At 40.4% G+C, this 24864-nt stretch overlaps 1 protein-coding gene across 1 annotated transcript in view; it reads left to right on the top strand.

Annotated features, from left to right (window-relative positions):
- Positions 1-810: 810 nt before the first annotated feature.
- The window catches only part of LOC104404546 (chromosome unknown open reading frame, human C14orf80), a 55308-nt gene continuing 31254 nt past the window's right edge, over positions 811-24864 (top strand). Inside the window, exons 1-3 of the mRNA XM_010013000.1 lie at positions 811-816; positions 2614-2784; positions 8910-9008. Of these exons, the coding sequence (XP_010011302.1) occupies positions 811-816; positions 2614-2784; positions 8910-9008 (276 nt within the window). The remainder of the gene's footprint in view (positions 817-2613; positions 2785-8909; positions 9009-24864) is intronic.

Here is a 24864-nt window from a genome sequence, read left to right as displayed (position 1 = left end):
CTTGGCTGCTCTTTTTATGAATTTGACTAAAAAATATGCAGTTCTGTACCTCAGAAGTGAATATAGGTGTGTACCCATATTGCTGCATAGATTAGATAAATTCAGTCATATTTGAAGCAAAGGCTCTATCTTGGATTGGTATTTTAGTGATATTTTTTTTGCTCTGGGAGAACAGGAAATAGTCTTAGATTGTAAAGATGGAGCTAGAAATTGAGGTTACAGTATAATATGCAAGACTTTTTTTTTATTTTTATTTTTTTTTTCTTCCCTGTTACATTGTTTACTTTAGACCAGGCTAAGTATTTCATAGAAAAAGTAATTTTTTGGTGCAGTTTGTGAAATAAATAATAGAAAGATCCTGTTAAAAATGCATTGGCTGGCTTCCTTATTTTAATATTAATAAAGCAGGTTGCTACAATAAAATTAGCTCTGCATGGTGTTTGTCACTTACTGCCAAGGCAATCGAGTCTAATGCCATTCCTTCCTGAAATGAATTCCCAGGAGAGGAGTATTTGTGCCATTCTTAAACGTCTAACCAGGAAACTCGGGAGTTGAACTGTAAATTATGGAAAATACAGATTTTAGTCTGGAAATTCCAAGTCTGTCTTTGGCCTTGTGGCTTTCTGGCTGCTTACGATGAAGTGTTTTAATGTTGTTTATGCATGAGTTTTCTCTGCAATAGTGACTAATACCCAGTTCTTGACTCATCATGTTAATGGACAACTTGGTAATCATATCTGTATGGTTTCATAGTCCCTAAACCACGGTTTATGGTTGATGCCCCCTAGTGGGGGCAAGACCATCTGAACCATGAAGGTACTTAGGTGGGACTGCAGCACCCTAGGACACAGTGCCTTTTGATTTAGGGGCACAGGGCTGAAGGCATCTGAGGAAAAAGAGTGGTATTGCAGTTGGCACAAAGGAGATACTGTCTTTTTTTTAAAAAACAAGATGAATGTGTGCCTTTAAAAGGAAAATCCCTTTACCAACCCCCTGCCCCTGTGATTTATAGTGTACATTTATCTGAGCAAAGGGAAAAAACCTGTAATCTTGGTACATTTTGTTTTGTGACCAGAACAGCACTTCTGTACTTATAAATAATATGAACACTCATTGTATTAGAGGCTCTGTCAGCTGAGGTGGTATTTTGGTTAAAACAAGCATTAGGGGTTATTTGATCATGATTATAGATGTACTTCTGCTGAAATCTTCATTTAAGACAAGATTTAAATTATCTTCATTTTACAGTTTGCATTTTTATTTTAAGGATCTAAATTGGAATTATATTCAAGCTTTGCCTGCCAACTGAATCTTCCTAAGATTTTATTGAACACAAGTGTGTGAAGCAGGGGAGCACATACATTTAAATACCATCAAGGTCTATGGATCCAAATATCTGCTTAGGTGTTTTCTTGAAAACAGTGATGTTTCACGTAAGCTTTTTAAATTTCTGCTTTAAAGAAATGTCTTGAGAGTCCAACAACTGAGAGACACTTTCTTAGCTGGTGAACACCCATCCTGAATAACCAGGTCTCTGCAGTTATGTGTTTATTTCTTATGATATATTGTAGTAAAAAAATTGGAATTATGGAGTGTGTTTATTGTATGTACTTCCTATAGATTGGATGAAGTTGTGACCTCAGCCTTGCTTTAAGTGCTGTTACTGGCATCAGAAGTAAAATAACCCATGTCTTCCCTTCTAATTTGCAATCAGCAGGAGTCTTAGCTGAAAATGGAGAGAGAGAGATCTGTTTGTAAATGTGAATGGTCTCTTTGTGCAAGAGGCTGGAGGAGATTCAATTCCCCCCATGTTCCTTGGAAAAGGGATACAACAGAAATGTCTTGCTTGCTTTACGCCATTGGCCAAGCAGAAATCTTATCTGGAAGATGAAGGGGTTGTGGGTTTTTTTTTTTTTCCCTGTAGCAGAAGGAAGGTGGGATAAGATGTAGAAAAGGAAACTCTTGGCTTGTCCCTCCTTCCTTCCAAAGTACTCTAGGGAAAAGCAAAACAAAGCAAGATAGATGTTGGAACTGTAGCTGGGAGTGCCTCTGTGGACTTGTGGCCAATGTCAGCTGGATGATTGTTTCTTTTCCTCTATCCTGCAAGAGGGGAAACTCTGGATGGAGAAAAGAAAATAGCTCGGTAACCACAAGCCCACAGTTTTGTTCCTGTATGAGTCATTGATATACAAAATAGGGTCTTGGAAAGACACTGAAAGAACAAGATCTGGTTTTTATGTTTTTTGACTTATTAGAATCTAGTAAAAGTGTGATTATTTTTTATTTTTTTTTTTCCTCTCCCCCCATCTGGGTAAAGAACATGCTTGCTGTCTCAGGAGCACTGTGTCTTGCTGGGTATGGAAAGTGAAAGATGGAAGATGACACAGCTCACCATGTCATAGCTGAGCAGCTGATACTTATTCTAGACTTCAGTACTTGTTTAGGCTATTCCCAGTCCTGTATTCTAAATGATTACAATTTCTCTTTACTGCTGGAAATTACTTCCTTTTTGGGGAATTTTCTTCCTCTTTGGCCTATTTGCCTTGTATGTTCTTCACTACTGAATAATTCGAAAGTGTTTAAGCCAACTTTGGTATTCTCTTCTGCTTTTAGTGTGAAGATGATCTGCCTAACAGCCTGAAAGGTATAACTGAAAAAGCACCTGAATATGGGCTAGAAGGTGGAGTCGATGTTCGATACCTTCAGTGGTTAAATGGGAGGTTGAGGTTCCAGTGGCGGAGTTTGCATGCTCAGCACCAAGAGCAATGCAAACTTTTGTACAAGGTAAATAATTCTTCTAACTCACTGTGGCATTGTTTATTATAACTTCATCAGAAATGTAGGTTCAAAATACTGAGCACGGATGTTGAAAGTAATAACAGCAAGATAAAATGCAGTTTCCCTTTCTGAAGTACTAGGCAACATCTGAGCAGAATCCAAAATCTTACCTGCTTTTAAATCAAGAATCAATAGCGCTCCCTACATCTAAGACTCCAGTTCTGTTCGTGTTTGTGAACTATGTTTATATGCCTGTCTGAAAATCATAGACATCTATGAGCATTATGTCTGCTTAGGATGGAAACAGCTTGCAGTCCCAAAGTTGACAGTAATGGTGACTGTAGAGACAAACTTAAAAAAAAAAAGGTTCTAAAGATAATACTAAAAGTTTTTCATTAATGTTTTCCCAAAGCCCCCTTTCTCCATTCGTATCTCTTCAGGTAACTTATATGAAACCATTATTGTATCCAGAACCTTCACAGAAAACCCTTCTGAGACAAAGAATAGTTTTGAGAAATTTCTTTTCAAAGAAAAACATTTATCAGAAAGTTGTCAGGATTGAAAAAAGATGGGTTTGAATGAAGATGCCTTCTTGGTTTTAATCCTGTGTCTGACAGAGTAATGCTGAAAACTATAAGAGGTTACATTTTGTTCTTTACCATGAACTGATTGCTAGGGAAGATGTCTGATTGACAGCCTCTGTGTGTGCAGCATCTAAAATAACCTTTTGCTTCTCATTGCCCACTGCAAATGTGCTTTCCTGATCTGGGAATGAAGATAGCAATTCACCTTAAGTGCAGCTGCAGTCCTTGGCTTTGGCACTAAGATATAGACAGTGATGCTATTGGAAGAGGTGACTCAGTGCTATAAAACTCAAATGAAATGATTGGCATCTTCTCCCCTCGATAACTACCTTTATTTAAGGTATGCTGATTTTTATAGTAAGTGAGGCAAATAGCTCTATAACTCATAATAAGTGCTCTGATTTATGTAGTACTTGGCAGTATCAAATCATTAGGCAGCTTCAATACCTCACCATGCAGTTAATGAGACCAAGGAAGAATTAAGAGCAGATTGAACCTAGGAGCTCGAGTACAAACAGAGATACCCTCAATGGTCCAGATGAGGCACTGGAATGATAAAGAGATGTGCTGATTTGACATCATGCTAAACTTGTTGATAGGGGAGATAATGCCCTCCTATGGGATTTGTACTTTGAAATTAACTTGGACTTTCTTTTCACCTGTGGCTATCCAAGGAAAAGTGTTTGCTCAAGTTAGGACTGTTACAGTCAGACAAAGGTGAGAGATGGGTTAGCTATGCTGCAGTTCCTTGGACCACGATTTCTGGAATCTGGAAGAATAAGTAGGAGGGAGAATGTTTCTTTGTTCATGCAAATTCCCAAAGCTGCCATTACTGTTTTCTCCAAAAGTCATCACTGGACTAAATTGAAAGCAAATAAGCAGTTCTGGTGGTGACGCTTATGATCAGACCATGTTCTGCAGTGTATGTAGAGGGCTGCCATTACAAATCTATACATAGGAGGATAGATTGGAGCCCAGGTCCTCCATATGTGATCACATGCTGATATTATGCGTGCTCAGATACGTATGTGCAACTGTGGGAGTTCTGTTCAGAGCTGTAATAAAGTGTAGTGCTCTGATTTATATTTTAGTCTGAATTAAAAGCAGGAAAATTGAAAGGTAGAAGTGGCTTTAGAAGGGACTTCATTATAGTGCCACATTAATGTTAATGTTTACGGTAACAAAATATAACTTAGACAACTTAACAGCTGCATAAACAATAACTGGTATTTCCTGACTCTTTGTAGAGAAATTGTCTATGCTACTGTATTGATTTTAAAACTTTTAAACTAGTCTATGTGTTAGAAGACTAGCTGACCCAATATGACCTCTATATGAACTGCTGTTTTTCTCATATAAACCACAAACAGTATGCAAAAGGCTAATAAGTGTTATGGTTTTTGATTACACTGGCAGATTTACAGAGGGCTTTCTCTACAAAATGATAATTATGGCTTTTACTCACTCTGTTTAATAACTTAACAGGTTATGTATCTCAGCTGTGGAACAGTCTTATTTATTGCTGATCACGAGCTATAATTTTTGCCAAGTAGTGGCGACACTTCCACAGATTTCATTCTGTGACTCACAGAGGCTCTAAAATACCATATTCTCTATTTAGGGCTTTCTGAGAAAAACACATCACACTTGGAAAATATGTCCTTATTCAGGAGATGACTGGTTTTCCACGCTTACTGGAAGTAAGAATTGTACGTAGGATCCAGCAAGAGGCTACCAAGATAGTCGAGGACTAGCTAAGTTGGGCATGACCTCCCAGGAGAAGTTGGGGAGTTGGGCTTGCTTGCTGTGGTGGAGGGGAAGCTGAGGGAGAGGTCACCTAATAGCTGCCTTCAGCCATTTGATGGGTAGTTATAAGGATGGCAGTTACAACGATGGATCTATGATCTTCTCAGCAATATCAGAAGATGAAGGGGAAGAGGCCACTGATTATAGCTTGGCAGGTTCAGGTGTATTAGAAAAAGCTTCTCTGGGATGATGGGCAGCATTGGGGCAGGTCACCAGAGATGCTGAATAGTCTCAATCCTCAGAGTTTTCCAAGACTTAGATACACAAAGCCACAACTGATGTTGGTGATAATCCCTGTTGGAGCAGGAAGTAGGACTGAAGATCTCAAAAGGTCTTTTCTGTTTCTGTGATTTTGTGAAAAAATTCTGAATTACTTGGGTGATCAAGGACATGTACTTTCAGGTTAGAAGGGATGACTCATGTCTTAATGAAATAGTACTGTGCTGCCTGAAGAAAGGGTAAGGAAGCAGTAGGAGGGAAATATGAGGGGGAAACAGGCAAAACTAAATGGTTGTTCTTTCTCTAAAGTACATGAATGATAATTGAAACTGATTGTTGGGACTTCTATCTACTCTGTCCTGCATGCAGTCACTTAAATTTGATGGCATGAAGTTCTGCAGTAACCAGTGAAGAGGAAAGCTTCCCTGGAGCTACAGCTGGTCATGTGTTGGGAATTGCTTGTTAGGTGGTCTGACTGACTGTTTCTTTTTGCTAGTTCTTCTGATGAGCTTCTTTTCAGTGACTTCAGCTCCCAGAAGGCGTGTTGAAGCTTATATACATGTACACATGTCCTGTGTAGGAGGAAGACTTCCTCAGGGAAATCTTAACCTGAGGAATTTTGCAGCCTGAGGCTATGAGCTGTTGAATGAGATAATGGCTTCTCAACATGGACAGCTTGGGCTGCTTTGAAAATATAGTAGAATAATATCGTTATAATTACCTCAAAATTATCAGTAGTATATATTTACCTGATACACCTTCAAATATATGGAAACATGAAGGATGAATTACCATGTTAAGGCATGCCTCTTGGTTCCTTCTATTCTGTTTCTTCTTTCTGTCAAGTGCCAGAGGAATATCTATCTGCCTGGTTTTTGATCCTTCTTGAATTCATAGGGGAGAGCACCTGTTTTTAGTTATGCTTTGAATTGCCATTTTGCCTTAAAAAAAAGTGAATGAGAAGCCTTGCATAGTTTCATAAAAAGAAGGTAGGAACCTCTATAGTTTAAAATGGGCATTGTTTTGGGGTCTGTTAAATGCACTGTGCCACAATCAGCATGTGGAAAGAAATAGCCCAACAAGTGAGTTTCTGCAAAATGAGTGCATTTCCCGTGGGTATTTTCAGCTATCCTCCATCCACTAAAAGACTAGGACAGAAACTACACCTGAAATAGGGGAGGGTTAGGTTGGGTTCAGAGGTGAATTTTGTTAAGCAGGTGAACATCTGATTGTGGATTATGTATATAAGTTAATAGGAATAAAATGATGTTAAATGGAATTCTTTATGACTGCCCAAGAAAGTTGTGAATGCTTCATCTCTGGCAGTGTTCAAGGCCAGGTTGGATAGCCTTGAGGTTGAGCAATCTGGTCTAGTGGAAGCTGTCCCTGCGTATGGCAGGGGAGTTGGAACTAGATGATCTTAAGGTCCTTTCCAACCCTAATAATTCTATGATTCTATGTTAGAAGGAGAGTTTAGCATATTTGGTGTTACCAGATTGTGGTAAAATGAAAATAATGGTTGTAATACACTTGGAAACTGTAAAAGCAAGAGTTGTATTCTGTCAGTATGCACTGGGAAATACCTCCTATGAATGGTGTGGTTTCTTGTGCCTCCTCTAAGATAAACAATATAAAATAACATGTATTGCAGTGGACTGGATTGTTAGTATCTATATATCTGATGTTGGAGTAAAAGAGTAAAGGGACAAGGACAAAGTCTTGATCTCTGAATAACAGAGGGGGCAGAGACTGGTTACTGGGTGATTACCTCATTGTCAGTAATTTATGAGTGAGCTAAACTGCGATTGTTAAATGTGTAGGTATCTTGGCATGAAGAATCTACCATGTTACTCTAAATTACTACCTTGGTTTATTATATAATTTTTTTCTTGAGATATTTGGTTTGAAAATCTTCATTTTTTTCCTAAGTGAATTTGCCATTAGATCTCAGTAGCACATTCTTTAATGCAGTACAAGTCTTTTGTCTTGTGGAAGTGTGTGTGAACCATGAACAAGCCCCCTTTTCATCTCCTCTTAGGTGAATTAAGCAAGCTGATCTCCCTGTAGGGTGTCTAAGCTCAAGGGCGTTTAGGAATTGATACTGGAAACTCCCTAGAAGTGGTGCTCAGTGGGGGGCTGTGCTTGTACTCTCATGCAGTGGTTTAGTGTAAGGTTAAATCAGGCCTGCATCCACGTCCATTCCAGTGCCATGAAGCAACAGCTCTGTCTTACCCTCTAACCTGCTTCTTGTACCTTGGTACTGTTTTCCTCTTTAAGCCTTGTTTTATCTTCAGTGTGTTGTGATTATCAGCAGCAGATTGTAAAAAAAAAACCCAACAAACTAATACTGGATTATTCCAGTATCCATCTAGTCAGGTCTCAGGAAAACACCTTATTCCTCAGTCATTCTAGCTTCTGAGTATTTGTTCTGGGCTTTAGCCAGTGATGCTGCTGCAACAGACTTTTGAAGAGGGGCAGAAATTCATTCCTGGTGCTGGAGGCCCAAAGGTTTGACAGCCAAGAGTTACGCAAGAATGCAGCAGGGAGAGGAGTGGCAAGTAGAAAGGAAGAACATTGTGTGGGGAGGTACTCTTTTATTTTTAAACTCGCATAGCTCTGCACATGTGACAGATGGTTGTCACCAGAAGTGAGTTTTGGGAAAGGAGCACTAAAATATTCTGAAGTTTCAGGGAAGGGTTGATAATTACCCAGTGCCTGTCAACTTTAAAATAGTTGTCAACACCCAGGTGTATGATAAAGTTCGTATTAGAATAAAGGAAGAAAAGCAGGAAACCTTCTCTGTCTTCTGGCAGAAATATTAATGAAATATGAGTGATTGTCTGACAAATGTGCGCTGCTATCTTGTTTGGCAGGTGCACTTATTACAGTAACAAAGGGATCAGCTCTGAATAGGAGGAATTGCTTTTTATTGTTCCCTTGACTAACTTGGGAAGCTTCTTCACCAAATAATTGATGATACTGTCACCAGCCACCTGAGACAAGGTCCCAGTAAGCAACATCCTACAATATATAGCAGCAAGAGAAACTTAATGTAACTTGGTAGCATTTTCTGCTTTAAAGGAAGAAATAAAAAATTACTCTGAGGTTATCTTTCACCTCTCATAAGTCTTCTGATGGGTCAAATGGTTTCTTCTTTCACACTATGCACAAGAGTCTGTGTAGTGTAAGAAAAAAGACTTCAAGACAGGACAAAAAGAGAAATCTTTCAATTTTACTGTGGTAGCAGCAGTAGCAATTCCAGCATGTGGTTCTGGTAACAATACCAGACGGACCATTTTGTGAGATGATTGGGGTACATGATCAACATTTCCTACAGGCTGTTTTAAAAAAGGTCTGTTGTATTGGTAGTAGCAGTTATGGTTGTACTTGTCCATTGGGAATGGGCTTGTATCCACTGGTTCACGTCACCATTCCAATCCATGCAGCTGCTAGATGGTAACTAATGATGTTAATGAACTGGTCCTTGTACTGACAAATATCTTTTAAATTAATCTCTTCTAGATCCATTTATTCACTAGTGGCTCCCATATGGACCAGATCCTTGGACATTTTTCTGTCACAGAAACAGATCTTGTTAGACAACCGGAGAACTACAAGCAGGTAATGCCTCTGTTGTAATTCTTGGATGCTTTGTATGCTTTTCACAAACATTGTTCAGCAGAAGACTGCACTCTTTGTAACATGTTTTTAATTTGGTTTCCAACAGAAATAAGGGCTTATATATATTGAATTGTCAGTTTCCTCAGTTATAACTTGTATTCACCAAATGGTTTCTTCCAGTTTGATAGAATACAAAGTTATTAAGGAGTTTTGTAAAAACTGGTAGACAGGAAACGGGGAGAGACCTGACTGAAAGTGCCACTTAAGAAAATGCTTGTAGACTAAAACATTTTAGACGAGTTGGCTGACTGCTGTTGTATACTACCAGTGACTACACCTGGGCTTGCTAGCCAGAGTGTCTGCCTGTGACCTTGCTTGAGTGGCTTGTCAGTGAGGACATGGAGAGATCTGATTTATTTCCCCAGGGAGAGCCAAAGCACATCTGTGCTAGCCTTCATTAGTTCTCAAAATTATACAAGTTGACTACCTTTTTGGTAGTAAGAAGCTTTATTTTGAAAAATACTTTAGAAGAACAGAATGGTTGAGATTGGAAGGGACCTCTGGAGTTTACTTGCTCCAACCCCTCTGTTCCAGCAGTGACCTAGAGCAGGCCGCCCATGACCATGTCCAGATGGCTTTTGAATATCTCCAAGGATGGAGACTTCACAGCTGCTCTGGGTGACCTGCGCTATGCTCAGTCATTCTCACAGTAAAAAAGTGTTTCCTTACCTGTTCAAACAGAACCTTCTAGGATAACATAATTTTTCCTAATATACTTTTTTACCTTCCATATGTATATTTCTGCTACTTTTTTATACTCGTTATAGATATTTCATTTATAATTTGAAGTAGTACAATTCACTTGTTTTGATACAGCATAATACATTTGTTTTACAAATGAGTTTGTAAAAGTTTTAGCCTGTGTGAAACTGAAACAAGATTGAAATTTTAAGCTCAGCCCTTACAAAACCAATAGCTGGCAAATTTCTGCAGCCTGTCCAAATCTGTTTACTCAAAGAAGATATTCTTTCTGCTGCTACCTTAAGAACAGAAGTGGAGATGGTAAATACCACACACAAAGAGATTCAGAAAAGTAGATTTGAAGATGGGAGATAGTCTTCTGTTCAAACCCCTAAAGTGCATGTTAATCTTTCATTACTGAGCATTCCTTGGATGAACAGTTCACATCCAGCCTCTTGATAAGGTTCAACTCTTTAGAAGATTTTCCTGGAAAATTACTGTTTTTCTAGAGCAAATGGCTAAGTCAGCTTGAAATTTCTTTCTCATTTGCGCTTCAGAGTCTCTCTTCTACGGTTTGCTCAGCAGCTCAGAACACATAGCAGCACAGTCCTTTGAAGCTTATACATTATAGTCTTCCAGAGCTTAGCATATGTCCAGAAAGGTCTGGTGTGCTGGTACTAGAAACTTCCAGGCTGTGTAGAAGGATTTTACAGCTACCTTCTTCCAAAGCCTTACCCTGAACATACCACTGATCTGTTCCAGTAAAGCATAATGATAGTCTAATAAAGTCTATTTGATTTTGACTGTGCTGTTAATGAATCATTCCAGGACTTTTCTTTCTTGCATGCTGCTCCCTTTCTGGGTGTCTGCTTCAGGTGTGCTGTTCAGTGGAGGCCCAGAATAAAATGGAAAGAATTTTTTTGTGTTTTAAACATTGTGGTTAGGTAAAGTGCTATAGTCAAGAAGGTTTAGTGGGCAGCTATGTTGCTTAGTTAAAATCTGTAGAGTATTCATTCTACATTTCTCAGGCTTAAACAGCAAATATGTGATGCAAGGGATACCCCTTCAACCAAGGGTGATCAATGAGAGAGACAGAGGCAGGGTTGCAAATGTTTTCTTTAAAGTGTGAGCGGCTGCAGTCTCCATCGCCAGTTCTGGGCTCTGACAGGTGCAATCCCAAATGGGCTTCTCTAGCTCCAGCGCATGTGTGTTAGAAACTCTTTTCTTATTTCACTTCTGACTGGACTGGTCCAAAATTGGAACTGTTTGTCAGCATAATCAGCTGTGAAATTCTTAACTACTTGAAGCTCTTGAACCTATTAAAGAAAAGGGGTTCCTGTAAGCTGCTCTCTTGTGCCTGTTTCTAAAATAAGCAGGAAAAAATGCAGGAAATCATCACAACACTTCTGTATGCATATTTTTGAGAGGCTTAAAATTCTTACTGTCATCATTTGAGCAATCTTTATAGTTTTTGTTTCCCCTTATTTCCCAAAAGTAGCCTCCAGAAGTCATATGCTTAGTATATATGAAGAGCCTGATACAACAAGGTAGTATGGACTTGAAAAGGCAAGGCTGTTTCAAGTGTCAGTTTTCCAGATGGATATAATACTCAATATGCAAAGTGATATTTCTTTGGAAAAATGTAATAAAAAGCCTCTAATTTTGAAATATCTTGATAAGATAAAGTAAATTATACGTATTTGAATAGATTGGTTTTCAAATATTGGTGCAGATGGCAGCACTCTGCCAAATGTTTTTTCCAAAAACTGTGAAATAATTTTTTTTTTCTCTTAAGTAATGTGACATTTCTGTTAATGTTACCTCAAATAACAGCCTGCTGCATGGATCAATAAAAAGAGCAAGCACGTCAATATGTCTTACTGTAATGCATCCCTGTTGTTGGATGGTGTTATGAATTCCTTCTCATGTTAGGTATCCTTCAAAGGCTAGAAATGCAAAGTGGATTGAAGTGTCAAAAATTAGCTATCACAGAAAGGACATTTGACTGTTTCTGTTGAAGCCTTGAGTTCATTGGCATCAAGACTATCCTGTGAGATAAGTTGTTCTGACCTGTAATAAACCAAGAGATGTTTAGTCTGACAGGGAAAGTGTGATAGGATACAGATAGCTGTGAAGTTAAACTTCAGTTTATGAAATGGAAAAAGTCTAGCTACTCATTCTCTATAAAAGTTGCACATTAACTTGTTTAAAACATTCTTCCCTTGGATTTTTAACTTAAGACTCTTTTAGTGCTTTTATATACAGGGATTTTCCTGGACATTATTATTTTTATCATCATAAATGTCTTTGTCAGATTTATACAGTGGGAAGCTTTCCAAGTACGATAGTTTTAATTGTATTTTTCTCTAGTGAGGCATGATAAAAATTCCAACTTTTCTTGCAGTTTGGCTTGGCTGTGGTTATCTATATGTGTTTGGCTGTGTATTGCAGGTCACTTCTGAGTTTAGTTCCTGTGCTGCCCAGGGGTGTCAGTGAATATGATGTGACATTATTCCAGCTGGTTTCAATTTCCAGTTGAAGTACACGTACATGTTTGTGCTAGCTCTTGACATCTATATTTATGTCCTTTCTTTCCCAAAATGCTGTTGTGGCTTTCTGAGCAGCCCCTAGCTTGCAGAGTGTTGCAGGAGAAGATATGCTGGTGGCCATTTTCTCAGCAGAAGTGCCTCAATGAGTGGTGATAGTTATGGAGCCGTTTGCCTGTGAGGCCACACCAGAGCGTGTAGATCAGGGACAATTACAGCATGGCAGCGTGCAACAGCCTATGCATTGCTAGGGAGCGTGGCCTGGATGTTCGTTGTGTCTTTTTCTTGAAAACCTCTTGCATGTATCACTTAAGAGTGCTACAGCAGAGTCTAGAGCATCTTGTACATCGTGTGTTTTGGTATGTTTTCCAAGCTGTAGTGGTACTGCTCGTTTCTAAATAGTTCCCCATGTCAATACTTGCCAGCCTGAAATAGGGCAGAAATGGAGTTCAGATCTCTAGCACTGCTGCTAAAATAGTTTGGAAGTGTACTGGGGAGACCATGCAGAAGATGTGGCTGAGGGCAAGTGACATCTGCCTCAAATTTTCCAGGGCACTCTCTCACATTCCTCATGTGACTGTAGGACAGTGGTTGTGACGTGCAACCAATTCGGTAGTTTTTTATCATTGTGAGCATAATACAATCCCATTCTTGTCTATGAAGTCCATAGCAGTGTCACCAGTTCTGGTGTTTTATCTTAAGCTTGAGAAACTGCATGTTGCAGTTAAGAGTCATTAGATTAACTTTCTCATCAAATTGTTACCATATAGAGATTAATGAACTTTGAAGCAAAACAGCCTACTCCTTTGTTTTCTTCTGTCACGTCATATGCTGCTTTATATGTGGAACTCAATCTCACATGTTCTGTGATTAGCAGAGATTAAAAGTTGTAGTCAGAACTCAGGTCATTGGTATAGTGCTGGCAGTGCAGGAGTAATCATTGAAATTGTAATGAGTAAAGATGACACCTTTAAATGCCAGTAGATCAGTTTACTGAGTGTGACAGAAAATAAGCAATGCAGCTGTCTGTCTGCCAGATGGACGTGCAAAGAAATTTATAGAACTCGGATGTCAATATCTAATAATTTTGTGTTGGAATTTTATGGGAAAAAAACCCCAAACCTGATCATTAACACATTTTAAAGGAAATATATTTGGTTTAAGGAACTAAGGTCCTTGAAAATAATTAAATAGGAGCAAACAGATTGTCTGACTTTGCATACATAATGCATGGTCAATTCCATGCCCATAAAAAATTCATGTAAGCTTCAGCTCTCCAAGTAGCAGGGATTGGGTAGGATGGAATAGGATGGTACAGGCGTAGCACTTCGATTTCTGGGCTGTTCATCTATCATGGAAGGAAGCCAGTGTATGCATATTGCTTCCTTCGGTCAGCTGGAACTCTGTATTTTCTTACTGTGACATTCAAGGGGTAGATGACCAAGTTGTAAGGTAAGTTGATTCTGGACCCTAAATCTTGTGCCAGTTTCCATTTAAAACATCTGTCCAGATGGCTGTTAGAGATGGATGACCCAACAGGTTTGTTCCCTGTGAGTAATAGCCTATGGTTTGAATTCATGCAAAGCACTAAAGAGCTTTGTTCTTTTCAGAAGAAGTTCATTCAGATTGGGAGCTGATAGACTTTGAATTTTCAGGAATGTTGAACATGCATTTTCTAGTTACTCTGCATGAAATCTGAGTCTTTAATTTGCATCATATGCCTGCACATATGAGCTTGTGCTCTTCTTGCATAAAGTCCTCCCGATCTGCTGAAATATTTATCTTCATAGGCATGTTAAATGGTAAGATCAACCAGTATATTCAGTGCACAAACACCATATGAGAGTTTTTGGTCTATTTCCATCTGAGTGACAGCACCACCTCCTGGAATGTCTGTGAAGGCAGAGCAGCCTGTTACCTAATACAAGTTATTCAGCTGGTTACGGAATAATTGCAATGCTATTGCATTATCTCCAGCAATGGATCCTAAGTTGCTGACTGTCTTGGATGAAAATGGAGTACCTATGGCAGGATAATTATAGCTGCTGTGTGCCAGGCTATATTTGGTGTCCTTGTGCTGGTTGTTTGGGACTTCATGGAGTGTTCCTGCTGGTGACAGACACTACAGGCAGGCGCTAAATGAAAACAAACAGTTAAAACCCTGCTGGTAAGCTTGACACTGTGTCCCTTTACTGATTTGACACAGACCTGTGCTAACATGTAGTAATTCTGAATCAACCCTGTTATGGTCTTGTATGGTAGGGGTGAAGGGTATGTAACCTTACTTGTGTTTCAAAGAGCCTGCTAGAGGACCATTGATATTTTATGATGTCCTTCCATCTGTTGTACAAGAAGCAGTTGAACCAACAAGTTTCTCAGTGAAGATACCAACAGAAGAAAACAAAAATTGCATTCATGCTGTAGTGTGTGATGTTGTTGAAGAAGATGAATTCAGGAAGCAAAGGCTTGCACTGCATGCAGATTCCAGAAAAAAAAGATTTGATCTTTTCTGAAAGAATGACCTTGAGCTTCAAGGACAAACTGCCTTCATTGGTATAAATTGCCCTAGATTCATTATCTTCTGCGATGCTCTGGCAACTAATTCTGTTTGATCTAGCCCTCAGCTTTTTACATGTTCACTGGTTCATTTCCTTGGTAAAGGTCATGGTTCTGTCATTTCTGCTATGGAGCAGGATCAGCGTTTCGTGTTGTAACTGTCATTCAAATTCAGGGAAGCTTTGCCTGTTTGTTATCTTTTTTCAGTTTCTTGAAAGGAAAAAAATACTTGAAACTTTTCAAGTGGACCCTGCATAAAAAAAAAAACAACCCAGCATAAAATTCAAGAGTACTTGCATCAGGGCTTGTGAGTATTTGTGAAAATGGGGGAGGGGGGTGGTGTTCTGTTTTGTTTTTTCTGTGCATATTCTGTCTGAAATTCCTCTGTGGTGAGTCTTGACTCCACAGAAATCTTCATGCAGGTTTATTTTACTAAGTGTTATGCCAGGCTCTGTGTGAGCTGTGACACAATTCTTAGAGCAGTAGGGCAGAAGAGACAGCCAAGCCCCAAAGGATCGAAACACAATGAGATTTTTAGGCTTACTCTACACACTGCTAGAAAAAGCTTAGTTTGTACCAGTAGTGACCACTTAATAAATCTGCTTACAGGGCTTCAGATGACCAGTATATTTGGATTCTGGCATTGTTGAATTTTCAGAACAGCAAGTAAGCTGGTAGATGCTGTAGCAAGAACGTTTTTTTCCTTTTACAGAATTTTTTAAAAGCACAGGTTTTTCTAACCCAACGCATCAAAATTTTTACCCATTTTACACAAGTTTGTTTTTCATTGATAATTGTTGCTGGGTACATCTTAAGTACTTTAATGATGAAATGAGAAGTTCTAGAATGCTGACCTTTAATAAATTTCAGGGTTCACTAATGAATTGTATGCTAGACCCATGGACACATGTTTTGAAAAGGTCAGTTATGACAAGTTTTTTGTATTTGCATAATTAGGCTTGCCACAGCACTGAATAAAAATAGCAAATGCTTTGTCCTTTTAAAGTATTCAGGTTTTCCTCTCTTCCTGTCTTTAACATGGGGAGCATGTGACTGTGTTAGGAGCTGCAGTCCGGGAGCAGAAGTTGGGCTCTGGACAGGCACAGGAAAGGGACAGGATGGACAGTGGAGAGCCTCTTTGCTCTGGCTCTTGTTCAGTGAAGTCAGGAGCTGGAAGAGGTCCCTGGACAGGAGGCCTGCATGAGGGCATTGTGGGGGCAAGATGGCTCTGATGATATGGAAGAATTCAGACTATCTGGGTGAAAAGAGATTTGAGTGAGGCACTAGAGAGAGGCTGTGGCAGGAGGGGCTGAATATGGACAGGGAAGTCAAGACCAGGGAGGAGAATTAGGATAGGGAGTGGTGAACAGGGAAGATGAGTCTGTCTAAAGGCTTAAAGCACTGTCTTGCTCCTTGTGGGATTCTGAGAAATTTCCTACTTGCTGGAAAATATCCCCCTTCAGCAATGGTCCAGATGAACAACCTCCTACTGCTGCCAGTTAGTCTGTTGACCTGAAAGTCTGAAGCATATCTAGTACCTCTAGAGATTATGGTCTTGCAGGCATCTGGGCATCTCTGATGCCACAGCATGAATTTCCCAAAACACAAAAGATATTAATCGTTTAATTTGGAGTACGGTGTTGCAGTGTAATGCATGTTTATTAGGATACTTTATCCCAGAACCATTATATCAGTTGGAGAGCAGAGTGCCTTGTTTCTGAGTCAGCTGTGGTGAAGAAAGTGGTTGAGGTAGGTGAAGAAGTAGTTGTATTGGTGGGAGAATTGTTGGAAGAGGAAAAAGCCTTAATGGCTGAGGCAGTAGAGCTTTGTCCTGAAGAGCTGCAATCTTCTGTGCCTTTCAATTTTCACGTTCCCCACAGCAAGTTATTTAAGCTAGACTTTCCATGGTGGGCTGCTGATGGGATGTTCACGTTCTTTGTGAACAATTTGATACTCAGAGATCTGATTTCTAGAAATGTTGAGTGTGCCTAGCTGCTGCTAAACTTGGTGGGACCTATTCTTGGAGCCCCTCCAGAGTGCCTGCAGTGCAGGCAGAATCACCTAGTAATGTCACACCCCAGATATAACGTGGTAGGTCGTCCTTGCAGCACATTGTTCTGCTGAGGTATTGGGCTGGATCATAGAGTCAGTAGAGTTGTGTGTGTTAGTGCAGCCTGGACCAGCTGTCTGGTTTCTTCTACTGGAGCTGCTCAGCTGAAGCAATGTGCCATGGCTACACTGGCTCAGGAACTAACTCAGTGAAAACTACATAAAGCATTTCTGCAAGCTGTTGAGTTGAGCTGGGTAGGTGTGTCCATGAAGTGCTTTATAGTAATTTTAAAATTTGAAAATCAGGTCTCAGAAGTCCCAGTTCATGCAACCACAAGAAATGGAACCATTTCACTTTCATCTCTTTGCTTTCATTTCCCATTTGTAAAATGACAATAATACTATCATTTCATTTCACATGGGTCATTAGGAAAGAGAACTTGTTTATGTGGAAGATAAAAATTCTGTCTTCAGATTGGGGTTTGGGTGATGTATGGCAAATAAGTCCACAGCTTTCCTCTGAAGAATAGACAGAATAATATGCAATTTATAAGGAAATCGCTTGTGAAGTGAGCACCAGCCATTCTGTGCCGTGGGTAAGACATATTTTGAAGGGAAATATTTTGGTCATGTAATTCTAGACCTTATACACATGGGATGGTCAAATTAGTGTTGTTTAGGCAGCTTGAATTGTGGCACTTTTAAACTTTGAATGCTTCAGTTTCTAACCTTAGCAGTTCTCTTGCTGGATTGTGTATTAAAAGTGTAAAACATGCTTACTGCCATGAGCTCTGAATAACACTGCCAAAGCGCCCCCCCCAACTCGTTAAATTACTTAATGTATTGTGGTGGTGTGGCAGCCACAGTTACTTTAGATTTTTTACATGCATCCTAGTCAGATTGGTGAGAACTAACATGGGAGCTGACATTAATATTGCAGAGAAGAGCAGATCTGATAACATATTGAATTATGCATGGGGCTCCAGCACCTAAATGCAGGAGGCCTGCAGGCTCACAGGAAAGCTTGAGGGAGCTGAATGATCCAGAGTACTCGACTTTTAATGGTGGTTGTTCAAACAAGAAAGAGTGGAGGCTGTAAGGATGGATTTAATATGAAGGGCACCTGCAGGCTCAAATGGAATATAGCCTTTGTGCTACTGTATGATGAGCAGGGTCAGGAGAGCGTCTGTGGTACTTGGCTGGTCTGAGCTGGCTGTTTGACCTTGTCTGAGGATCCTGCCATGTCCTAGACAACTGCTTTCCCCTTGGTGCCCTGATACTGGTAAGCTGAACAATGGACCAAGAACTGGCTTTAAACCCCCCATGGGTTATGTTTGTTGGTTTATTCTCTCTCTCTGGATAATCTGTAGTTTGGTCTTCTGGTTGTGCAATGCCAGGAAAAGAGAGCCTACTGTGTTACTGTGCACAGTGAAGCCTGCTACACTGGGGTGTAGAGATTCAGAGCCTGCAGGGAGGATGAGCTGTACTGGGAAACTGGGAATTTTCCTTGTGTGTGAGGACGCTTAGCACAATACATTAAAGCGTTTTTGTCTCTTAGTGGCACTACCTAGATCACCTTTAAAATCCAGTAATAACTGGATTATTGTTGATTTTTTGGGGGAGATTTTTTGCCTTGAATCTTGGTATGTTGAAGGTTATTGAAAATGGAAAAAGCTGTTTATTTTTCTCTTCCAGCTGTGTACATGGGAACTCCTCCTCACAATTACTGGAGTAGCAGTGGATACTGTCTTGCAAATGGAGTGATTTGGTTGTTATTATGTATTGCCTGTAGAGTAAGAGTGGCTTCTTGAGAAAGCAATTTAAAAATGAAATAAAAAACCTCTTACTGATTCAGGTGTCATTTTTTCTTCTCACATTTCATTGCAAGGAAAGAATAAGCACTAAGAAAGCAAAGAAACTGTCACTGACAGCATGTGCTGCCCACCCATGCTGCATGGCAGGAACAAAGAATTTAATTCCTGCCTTTTTTTTAATGATTCACTCTACAGAAGGAGGGGTTCAGCTGCCGTGTCATTTTGCTTCTGAAATACCATAGCAATTGGTTTTCAGTTAATTTGCTGACATTTATCATATAAAACATGGTTTGCTATAGTAGCTATTAAAACCTCTTGAAAATGGTAGATCAGGTACTCATTAGCAAAAATGAGGCAGAGCAGATGCAAACCTTGTCATCTGTATAAAATTGGGAAGAATCAGAGGTCAAATGGCTTCAGAGCTGCTTTTAGACAGTGCCTACTTGTAGCTGAGTTCCTGATCCTTAAGGAAGTGAAAGGAAGGGTCTGGCCAGCTGTGCACTGTAGAAGCAAGAGCAATCAAATTGTGCAAGATAATATATATTGGTATTTCTAAGGCAAATTCAAGTCAGTCTTAGAAGGGATGGCATTGAAAAATAGTTAAATATAAATGATTTGCCTTTGGATGCTTTGTGTGGTCTCACAAAACAGTCTTCCTGTTGGGGCAGGCAGTGGACCAGTTGTATGGGGAGAGGAATTCCTCTCCTAACTTCCCTGGTCATCCCTGTTGTGCTGCTGTTGTAGGTTTTGCTCCCTTCTGAAAGCAGTGGGGCTTGGCTTCCAGATCTTGCCTGGAAGATGGACAAGGACTATCCAGAGCCAAGAAGCAGTTGGAGGGTCAGGGTGAGTGTTTGGAGTTGATGATGGGAGAAAGGATGAACGGCTATCTGTGGGAGAGTTAATTTAGGGAGGTTGGAGAGGTTAGAAACACATGGAGTGACTCTTCCTCATGCTGCGGAGAGAAAGAAGCCTCTGCAGGAGCTGAACTGCTTTAAGTCTTAAAAAATATGATCAAAACAATGTCCTCTGTTTCTTCTTCACTGTGACTGTCTGTGGTGTCAGATGGTTTTCTGCTCATCTGATGCCTGCTGTTTCCAGCTGGCTCAGTTTTACCTGCTCTAGGACAGACACTTTCCACCTCTGCAGTCCCCTCAGGGGTTCCCTTTCAAAGCAGTGTGGAGTATTCCCTCCAAGAAGGAGGCAAAGACATGTAATTAAAGCAGTTTGAGAAAGACAGGGACAGAGAATGTGTCTGTGTTTATGTATCACTAAAGGAAAATCCTTATAGCAGAGTTGGTTAGAGATGGGTTGGGTAAGTGGATGGTAGCGTGAGTGGAAAATTATTTGGGCCACTGAAAATTGTTTGGTGCCTGATTATTAGTGGCTTCCCTCTGAGATCAGCTTAAAAGCCAGTACTGTTTAAGATCTTATTTGTGGCTTAAATGATGGGATGGAGCACACCACCAGCAAGGGTGTGAACAGTACCAAATCGAATACTCTTGAGGGCAGTGCTGCCACTGAAGGGGACTAGGAGGGGCTGGAGAAATGAACTGAGAGGAGCCTTAGGAAGCTCAGTAGAGGCTAGTGCAAAGGCCTGCATCTGGGATGGAATAGTCCCTTGCAACAGAACAGAGTGGGAGCTGACTGCTTAGTAAGCAGCTTTGCAAGAAAACCCCGAACAAACCAAAAAGCAAACCAAGTATGTGGGACCTATCCAGGAGGACAAGTTGCCCAGGAGCCAGCAGTTTACCCGTGCAGCAAAGGCTGACTGCATCCTGGGCTGTGCTAGCAGAAACACAGCTTGCAGGGCAAAGGGAGGGAATCCTGTCCCTCTGCCCAGTGCTCATGACACTGAGTGTTAGGTGTCTGGTTTGGGCTCTCCAGTGCAAAGACAGTGTCATACAGGAGCAAGTCCAGTAAGGCCACTGATGTGGTTGGGGCTGGAGCATGCTCCAGGCTCTTCTGAGAGGTGCACTGGGACAGGAGGAGGGCAACAGACACGGGATTTAACATCAGAAATGGCGAGATGCAACGGGGGGAAAAATTGCTGTGAGGGTGGTAAAAAGTGGAACCAGATATTGGAGAAGGAGTGACATCTCTGTTGTTGGTGTTCAGGACTTGCTGGACAGAGCCCTGTGCACCTTGCTTTCAGAGGGAGATTGTATTAGAGACTTCCAGAGGTCCCTTTCTACCTTAGTGGTTCTGCTCGTAGCTAATGGTGTTAGTGTGAGAACATCTTCAGATGACAAGTACTTGCTTGTCACCCAGCCGTGAATCATGTAGTTGTTGAACGCTGTACCCGATTTCACTTCCCAGTGCCCCTTCTTGGGAAGAATGGTACATTTTTTTATTATTCCAGACAGTTTTAGTGCTAAAGTATTTCTTTAGTTATTTTTTAAGGAAGGTGGTCTCTAGCTGCAATTAGTGTCCCATTGGAAGAACTAGCAGCACAATATAGCTACACTAAAGCAAATCATTCTCCCTCATGGCATTATTACCTTCATCTGAAAATTTCTCCAGGCTGCAATTTGTCATTAATATTGCCTTCAGTTAAACTTAGCCATACAAAAAAAAGAGGAGTTAATAGAGCTGCAGTTCTGGAGTTGCCATCACCATTTTTGGGGGGTGAGTTATTACTTAGTACATTTTATTGACCAAGCTTGTAGATTTCTTGGTCCTTGAAAAATGATGCAGTGGTTCATCACGGACTCCATAAATTGTTGGACTATGTAGCAGCAATATCTTAGTTTCCTACACCACAAGAAAGGAAGGTATCTCTGAAACATGGTAGATATCTATGGCACCATGTGGCTTGACTGATCTGAACACTTGGTTGTGATTGCCAATGACAGAAAATGTGATAGAATGATACTGAGTTTCACTGCTGCTTTTGTGCTTTTGCTTGTTTTATGCCATACTTAACATAATTTGAATGCTGTGACAATGACAGTGACATACTATAATATAATTCCACCTGAGACAATGCAGCTGGAATTAATAAGCTGGAGAGACAAGGCTGAGGTGCTTTGTCATCAGTTGGCACTGGAAAAGCTTTTTTTGTGGAAGTGCTAGCAAACCCAGTGATGGGAGCAAGCTGCCCCAGCTCAGACGTTGCTTTGGGCCAGCACAGAGAGGCCAGGCAGGCTCTATGGTCCCTTACAGTGCTAGAGAAAAAGTTGTACCAGCATCATATCTGGTGCCTGTGAGCTGAATGATGAAATTCCCATTTATCAGCTGGGTCAGCTGAGGCTGATGTGCAGGGGCATGCGTGGTGTGCGACGTGTCTTGTCTCCACATTCATATTGAAATACCCTGGTCATGCTGCCTCTTAACTTCCCTTGGTAGGAGACTTCAGAGTGAGAGTTGCTTACTTGCTGCCATTGTCTTGTGATGGAATTTGAAAGGGTCTCAGTGGTCCAGCCTAATGGATCGCTGTACCCGATTTCACTTCCCAGTGCCCTTAATATCCTAATTGGATATTAGGTCCTGAAGGAACAAATTAAATCTCAGGAAAAAAATATTAAGGTGAAGAGCTTTAAAACTCATAACCCATCTCTTCAATTGTGCCTTGAAGCTAACAGTAGCCACTAGAGAGTGCAGAGCATCTTTGCTTCTGGAGTCTTTACTGTTGTTTTCATCTAAAAGAGAAATATGTTACCCATTTCTATCAGAAAAGAGACTTCAGGCTTGTCACTCTAGTGCCAAAATAGGCCTATTGATGAAGGCTGTTCCTGAAGTGCCCCAGAGCTATGATGGTCTTGTGATCCATCACTGCAACCTCTGTTGTCCTGCATTCACAACTGCATCAAAAAGACGTGCCCATTCAGAAAGTCAAACAAAACAGGACTGTTGCATTCTCTAGCCTCGTGCTAGTTAAAGAAGCAAACTACAGTTAAATTCATATGGTTTTGGTCACAACTGAATTGTTGCTGAAAAGCCAAACTAAACTGTTTTTCAGAGGTGAGAATGCAGCTCAGATATGGAGAAGACTGGTAAAGCTTTTTTTTATAGCCTTGTAAAATTAAACTTTGTGTACAGTTTGCCCATGATGTTAGCTCTACTGGCAGGTATTTTTTCTTTTTTCAAATAGCCAAGGAAATAGTTATACAATCAGCTGTTACTCATGCTTTGCAAGTGGTTTCGGATTTGTGCTTCTTTTAAAATATGTTTGTTGCTGATTTAAAGGACTGTGTTAAGAGACTAGCAAAAGAAATTAATTGACATAAGGGAGACTGTAGCAGACTTTAAATTAGTAGTTTCTCTAGTCAATAATGCATATTTAAAAATGTGTGAAATACCTGCATGCATGGTAGGCTATGATGGCTTGTCAAAGAAGAGCTAGATTGGGAGAAACTATTCATATCAGGTTGGCAAGCTTAGACTAATCTGCATATCGAATAACTTCTCAAACTCATTGTTTCACTAGAATGAAATCTGTGATAATTCTGTGTGCTGTTGGGTCTCACAATGGTGGAAGTCATTCTTCTTCATGTTTCTTTTTCTGTCTTTGGGTGAGAGCTAAATTTTATTTAACATTTGTAATTGTTTGTGCTCAGAGGTTGGGTTTCTACTGCTGTGGACAAGCCAATCCTAGCCATGATGTCCATCTGATGGTGCCCTGGGAGTGCAGGTGAAGCCATGCAACTCCTGTACCTTAAAATAGAACTGGGAAGCCCTGGATGTCACTGCTCATCCAGTCCTAGGTTAAGGATCACCTGGTCCTTGCAAGCCAGTGAGCAAAAAAGGTGGCAGGGATCTGGCAGGCATCTGTGGGAGGGTATTCACCAGGAAGGTATTTCAAATATGCCTCTGACCCCCTGTTCTTGCAGGGAGCAGACAGGGAGGGAGCCTTACGTGTAGTGGCTGGGACTAGCACCCTGTTGGTGTACTCAGTTGAGAATAGATGAACCCATACCCCCAACAGGAGTTCTAAGACATTCCTGTGTACAACTTGTGCTTCATAACCGTTTATTTTGAAGAGAAAGTATTAAATCTGAAGGGAAGAAAAAAAAGGCCAACCCCTTGGCTTAGTAGGTGTTTGCAATATAGGCTGATTAAAAAAAAAAAGGCATTTCTTTTGCTTGGTGTAACCATAGTGTTTTTGTCTCTTCACTGCCAAATGCCAAATAAGGATGTCAAGAAAGGACGCAGTAGGTGGATATAATAAGCTGGTGGCAAAGAGGGATGGGATAATAAAGTGGGGAGGGTAAAACCTAGAGGGTTAGTTCCCCTGCTGGAATTAGTAGTCGTAACACACAAAGGAAAGGAAATGCTCTTCCTATGACTAGCACTTCTTCGCGGTGCAGTAACATCCAGCTTGTAAACACGCGGAAACCAAGATATTGGTACTGTTCAGAAATACAGCATCAGTTCTGAATTCTGATGAGTTTAAACAGCAAATCAGGAATTGCTTGTTTCTCTTGATTTCTATGTGTGTTTTTATTGTCTTTTCAAAGGACCACAAAATGGGCAACGAAAATGGGCAAGTATTGGGGTGGGGGGGGGGAAGGCGGAGGGAGGAAGAAAAAACCCTGAATATGGATAATACTTTGTTCTGTGTACAGAAACAGTCTGAATAAAGGTAGATGAATAATGGTCATCTTTTGACATCAGCTACATGGAGGTTCTGATTGGCAGTAAAATATGAACAGCTGTCAGGCAGTACTGTGATATGATTTGGTGCTTTCCTTTGAAATCCTCTGGCTGGGATTTCTCTGAAGTAAATTATTTTGGTACCTACTGGATGTGCTTTAATTGAGCATATATTCAGCTAAAGGTACTTAGTACGGCCTGAAAATTTGGCTTCTCAGGTATGCCAAGTTAGGCACTCAAAATCAGTGGTACCTTTGAGGAAGAAAATGGGTACCTTTTCTGTTCTCATACATCTTGATCTTGGCTGTTAAAGTAAGAAATTGCACTTCAGTCTTCTTTTTCTTGATATTTTTCCCCTGTTTTAATATGTACCATTTCTACAGGGAAAAATGCAAAGTGGTCCATTCATTGACCTGTTGCTCTGCAAATGAATGTCATTGTTAGTACCTCCCAGTTCATTGCTTATCAATGTGAAAGCTGTGGTACAATTTTTATGTGCCAAATGCCTCATTTTGTTTGCTTTAAATTCCATTTTCTTTCAGTTTCATTTAAACAGCT

Source organism: Nestor notabilis, unplaced genomic scaffold, assembly GCF_000696875.1.
Source record: "Nestor notabilis isolate BGI_N333 unplaced genomic scaffold, ASM69687v1 scaffold11704, whole genome shotgun sequence".
NCBI classification, from domain to species: Eukaryota; Metazoa; Chordata; class Aves; order Psittaciformes; family Psittacidae; genus Nestor; species Nestor notabilis.
The sequence above is the reverse complement of the archived record's forward strand: the minus strand, read 5'-3'. Positions and strand labels throughout refer to the sequence as shown.